At 38.8% G+C, this 6,000-nt stretch overlaps 1 protein-coding gene across 2 annotated transcripts in view; it reads left to right on the forward strand.

Moving 5' to 3' along the window:
- Positions 1–5,248, forward strand: part of dusp10 (dual specificity phosphatase 10) — a 40,185-nt gene extending 34,937 nt beyond the window's left edge. For both annotated transcript variants that reach the window (XM_041182736.1, XM_041182735.1), the window contains one exon: positions 4,205–5,248. In XM_041182736.1, coding sequence (XP_041038670.1) covers positions 4,205–4,470 — 266 coding nt within the window. In that variant the 3' untranslated portion in view covers positions 4,471–5,248. The remainder of the gene's footprint in view (positions 1–4,204) is intronic.
- Positions 5,249–6,000: the final 752 nt, after the last annotated feature.

The raw sequence follows: 6,000 nt of genomic DNA on the forward strand, positions 1-6,000 counted from the left end.
CTTTGAAACAACCAAACAGATGCCTGAGCTGAACCTCAAGGTTGGGGGGTTGGGGGGGTGGGGGGGAATCAAAGCCAGGGGGACATTGCACTCTTTCACACATCAGATATGGTTTTCACAATTGTAAAATGGAGCATAACACTTACTCTAATGCATCTGAATACCTTTTCACTTCCACAGTGATGTCCTGTCTCTTGACAGCTTTCCAGTTGTCATGGTTCCCATGTTCAAACCATGGTTCATGACACCTCAATGCTGGTATGACTCATCACCTACCAAAATCAGCCCAACTCCATCACAATTGCAGAAGGTCCAAAATACCCACTTCAGCAATGTCTAGCATGTTGGTACCACAGCGAGTGGGTTCCTAACCCACACCATTACCGCATGCCGATTGAAAATTGCTGGCCTGCAATTTTTTAAGCCCACTCGAAACATAAACCATGTTTCTCCATATTAGGAAGTTGTTTTGCTTTGCTTAAAAAAAAAGTCATTGAACCCTCCACCTTTCAGAATGTGGTTAAAGCTTTCAGATCTCTTTGTCTTTGTTCACCTATTTTCACATGCCCACAGCAAATTGGAGATTAGTTCCTGATCTCGCACTACCCACTGGCTAGGGCCAGACAAGCTGGTAATCATAAACAAAAACAAAAATACCTGGAAAAACTCAGTAAGCCTGGCAGCATCTGCGGAGAGGAACACAGTTAACGTTTCGAGTCCGAATGACCCTTCAACAGAACTAAGTAAAAATAGAAGAGAGGTGAAATATAGGCTGGTTTAAGGGGGGTGGGACAAGCAGAGCTTATCCAGCTCTACCTGTCCCACCGCTACCCCCCCCCCCCCCCCCCCCCCCCCCCACCCCAAACCAGCTTATATTTCACCTCTCTTCTATTTTTACTTAGTTCTGTTGAAGGATCTTTCGGACTCAAAACGATAACTGTGCTCCTATCCGCAGATGCTGCCAGACCTGCTGAGTTTTTCCAGGTATTTTTGTTTTTGTTTTGGATTTCCGGCATCCGCAGTTTTTTGCTTTTAAGCTGGTAATCATTGCTGCTACTGCCCTCCCTATTGAATGAGCTTCACTGCAAAGCTAGACAGGAAAAGACATTGTCACCCCATTATGAATGTTTACTGGGAGTTCTCAGTATGATCTGCTCTCTTATTCTTGATCTTCCTGGCTGACCATAGCCATCACCAGAACTTTTTATTTTGTGTGTTGTGTGTAAAATAGGTGGCAACAGTTTAGTCACCGGTTAAACACCCTTGGAGAAGGTCCTGTAAGATGAGCAAGAACTTTTCTTGGTAAACTCAAGAGGTGCAGACATGCTCCTCCCAGGCCCCACAAGGAAAGTCTGGGTCCATACTACCCTGGCCACCGTAAGTGGCCAGATCTCCCTGCATTGGCTTATCTTGGTATTATCAGCGTGCTAGCTGTACAGTTTTGCCATTGTAGAAGCCAGCCACATGACTCTTGATTTCCATTTTGGGTGTGCATCTGGCTTGTATAATATAAATAAGGCCCAGGAGTTTAACATTTCCCAGACCTAAAACTGATATCCAGGGAGGTTTAATGCTCACCTCCACCTGTCCGAAACCCACTCCCACTTAAAATGTGCTTTATCTTAAAAATAAAGACAAAATGCTTCAGACAAAACTTCTGTTTATTTTTGTGGCCTGCACAATGTTAAGATAGAATTTCCAACTTCTGGTCACAGTTGATGGCATGTGAGGCACTCATCACCGGTGAGGACTGGTGCATTTCACCCAATGTACTATATCCAATGTATTTGAAATTATTTTGAACTTCCTCTAATGCATACTATTAATAATTTCACTTTCTGCTTGAAAAATTGGATTGGATACTAAAATGTCTTTTTATAATCTTTCATTACTATCCTCCTATGACATGAGGATATCTTTAGAAATGGAAATTGTGGGAAAAAAGCAGCAAAATATTTCCTATAGGAATGATTAGTTTTGCAGTTAGCCTGCAGTTATCATACCTTCTGTGGTGGTGCGGATCACATTTTCTACTCCAGATGGCCCAGAATTGGCTTCGCCCTAGCCTATCCTATGAAGGTTTCAGCAGTACTACATTTTACTATTTTTAAGCTTGTTTTTACATTCTGACGTATTGGCAGTTACAATGTTTTACAGCTCTTAAGTGCAGCTCAATTATTGTTAATAAAAATAGTCTCTTATGAGTTGCATACTTGACAAGTCCAAATATTTGGGGAAACCCAATTGTAAAATTACTGTAGCAACAGAGTTCAGGAACTGGTATTCAGTCAGATTCTCGAAAGATGGCTTATAGTTTTTGCACTGCTTCACATTGAATACAGAGTCCCACTTCATGGACGGGAGAGTGTTCACCATCTATCTGTGCAAAATGACTGAAATCAAATAATGCCTTTATCATAGTTAACAGACTTAGTCCCTCAAAAATAATAATTAATCCTTTAGTTTTTCTTTGATCCTATAATACTGATTTGATATTTAGTGTCCAAGCAATTGTGGTTAGGTTGTTTTGCGGGGCTTGCTTCAATCTTGCTGTGTATCAGAAAATATTATTTGTTTCTTCAACATCTAACCCAGAGTTTGTCATTCCAATGAAGTTTAAAAAAAATCAATCTTTCAAAGTTGTAAGACAATTCAGACCATGTAAAATATCCTGAATGTCTTACTATTTCATTTATATTAATGGGAAGGAATATAGAATAAAGCCTGCATCTGTGGCTAGCTGTAGTCTACCTATGTAGTGTTGGTGCAGAAACTCTTTTAACAATCAATGCAGCAGCAAATGTGCAAAATAATTGCAAGCTCAATAGAAGTTTCTGGAAGTTCACATCATATATAAAGCTGTGTTAAGCACCCTGAAGCACCGATCCAGAAGATTGCTTCTTTGGTAGTGTTTGTGGCATTTCCACTGCTTTTATCAGCTAGCACCTGTGATCATTGATGTTCAGAACTGGGCAGCTGCATACAAAATCCAGGATTGATTATATTTATTGTGCTCAAGTGGACTGTTTGATCTGTCATTCACTCTGTCTACCAAGTGCCTTGGATTATCTAGCACTGTTTATGAACCTCTCTTTGATTATTGAAAGCAGTAGAAAGATTTTACATAGCGTAGGTGATCAGAAATCTTAGGATGATGTTGAGCTTTAGATTTTAAGAGTGAGATCTGTTGTCATTTTGACATATGCTAAGGTATTTCTTTAGCCATAAAACAAATACATTCTAATTGGTTCAGTGCACTGTGCACACATACACAGGAAGTTCTTTGTTCAGGCCTTTTAGAAATTGCTTTGTGTATCCATCTAGCCATATTTAAAGTTTGGGGTGTTCAATTGTTTAGAGGTTAGGAATAAATGATTTAAAGAGCAGGGGCCATATATTGAATTCTGAGAAATTGGTGAAAAGATAAAAATACAGCGTCTTGCTTGTTAAAGATCTTGTCGAATGCCAACCATGATATTTGTAGTGAATATGTTGCAAAAATTTAAATGGACTGTGCACTATTTTAACAGATGAATTTTATGTGAGCATGGTAATGTATTTGCTACAAATATATTGTTGATATTTTACCTCTTTGCTTTTTGTTGCCTGTTCAAAAATCTCTTTCATCCATATTTCTTAAAGTACTTTCAACTTTCCAGAACCTTGAACAAAGTTCCACATGATAAACTTCTAATTAAACCAATAGCTACAGGAATTCAGAGTTGAATAGTGATAGTTTTCTATTCTTAAATGGCTTCTGACAGCTCTTATCAGATGAGTAATGTCAGTCTAGGAAGTCCCCAATGGAGTCCCACAAGGGCCAGTGTTTGAATGTCTTTTACAGATCTAGATAAATGGTTTAGATAACACATCCAACTGCACATTTGCTGATGATGCAAGAATAGGGTGGGTGGTAGAGGCAGCCATTTGCAAAACAATGTAGATCATTAGATAGATAAATGGAAATAGAATTTTAAATTTCAGTCTTGAATTATTATGTAAATATATAGTTTACATAGGCAACAGCAGCACACTTAGTATATGCACTGAGGATCCTTTCTCATTCCTATTATATTAATCACTCTTCAGATGCTCATTGAATTTTAATTATTTTCAGTCTTGTCAAAAAATGTTGCAAGGGTGGTTGTATTCTCTGACAGGCCTGCCAACAATGTGTAACATATTTTGTTTCCTTTGCTTTCAGAGGAAGCTCACCAGAGCAGCAAAGGGCTGCTCATTCACTGTCAAGCTGGTGTTTCTCGTTCTGCTACAATTGTTATTGCCTATCTGATGAAGCACACACGGATGACCATGACTGATGCCTACAAATTTGTTAAAGGAAAGAGACCAATTATTTCCCCAAACCTCAATTTCATGGGACAGTTGCTGGAATTTGAAGAAGACCTAAACAATGGTGTCACTCCTCGAATTCTCACACCAAAGCTGGTCGGGGTAGAGACAGTTGTCTAAAGTGACCTGGTTGACTTTTTGTAGGTCGTTTTTAAAAGTGATGTTTATCTCCCCTTGACGCTTTGAAGCGTCTTATACTATGCTGGAACTGAGAACCTAAGAAAGACTGCATTATCATTGATTGTGGAATTATACAGTTGGTGGTCTGTGCAGGTTCATAGACAGCAACAAACAACTGGAAATGAAGGGAAGAACATGATAGTGGGTATATGGTCTGGAAATTTATCAAGAAATGTCCTTTCAACTATCCAAAGGTTGCCAAAGCAGTTTGCTCACAGTGAAGGAACCCAACACGCACATAGCTGCAACTAATCTCCACTAAGCTAATGAAGAAAGAATTGTAAAGAGAAACCTGATTATTTTGTGCGTTCAGGTCCTGTTAATGCTGGTTATATTTTTCTATGAGGGTTAAATAGAATTGTGGGAGTTGAATTTAAAATGGTCTCATCCATTACATGCCTTCTGAGGCTCATTGTGCAATAATTGATTTGCGTGTGGAATACCAAATGGATGGAGCTGGGTGCATTTTCCTTATGTAAATAGTCAGCAACATGCACCTACTCAAACTGGTGGGGGAGGGATGGGGTGCGGGGGAACTCAATGAAAAGCAATTTTTTACTTTAAATTCTGGTCACAGTACCACATGTACTGTGGCAATTTCTTTGAAACATGTTAGATCAGAATGTTAAAGAAAAATGTTATTTAATATTTTTCACACACAATCTGTGTGTTACTGTTGTCTGTGTATAATTTTGTTTATAAAAAAAATTATGTATAACCATCTGGACTATAGTTTTGTTTCTGTGTGTCAGGTTTACTAATTACACAAAACACGTTCATCATTGCGACTGGGACATTGGTCTGAAGTGGGCTTCCTTGAGCTGCTTCCCGTAAAATATAATGAATGTGAAGAACCTAGTATCAGGCATTATAACTGTATACTAGACAGCCTATTGTAGAGCAAATTTTTAATAAATGTTGCATAATTCTGTTTAAGATGAGCCCTCTCTAGCCCCAGAAATTCCCAATTGTTCAATTTTATCATGGAATTGTATGATTTTTCTTTCTCGGTGTTGTAGGCATGTAATATTTGCCAGTGAGGAATCCTTCCAAGTAGCATAATTGGGATGGACAGTAAGATGAGTGAGTATTTAGAGATCCAGATATACTTTTTGAAGATTGGATGAAAACTATATTTATTACTGTTCTAGAATATGCCACCTACATCAGTTCAAACGGGGTGGGGTGTGGGGGGCGATGGTGGGGGGATGAGCTGAAACAGTTGTTAAATTGGTCTAATTTGGCAAGTATTTGGATTCAGTTATTTTACTCAGACAAAACTTGCAGCTGGTTAAGTTCAGTCTTATTATTTAAACAAGTTAAAGCATTAGCTTGGAGGGGCAGCTGTAATGTAGAAAAAATAATTGGGAAAGAATTTGAATGGGGAACACTGAATTCGAGGCCTGGATTCAGAATGTGCTGAAGCACAATCATGCTGGAAAGAAAAATGTTGAGAGTACAGAGGTAGAA

This window comes from Carcharodon carcharias, chromosome 2, assembly GCF_017639515.1.
Source record: "Carcharodon carcharias isolate sCarCar2 chromosome 2, sCarCar2.pri, whole genome shotgun sequence".
Lineage (NCBI taxonomy): Eukaryota > Metazoa > Chordata > Chondrichthyes > Lamniformes > Lamnidae > Carcharodon > Carcharodon carcharias.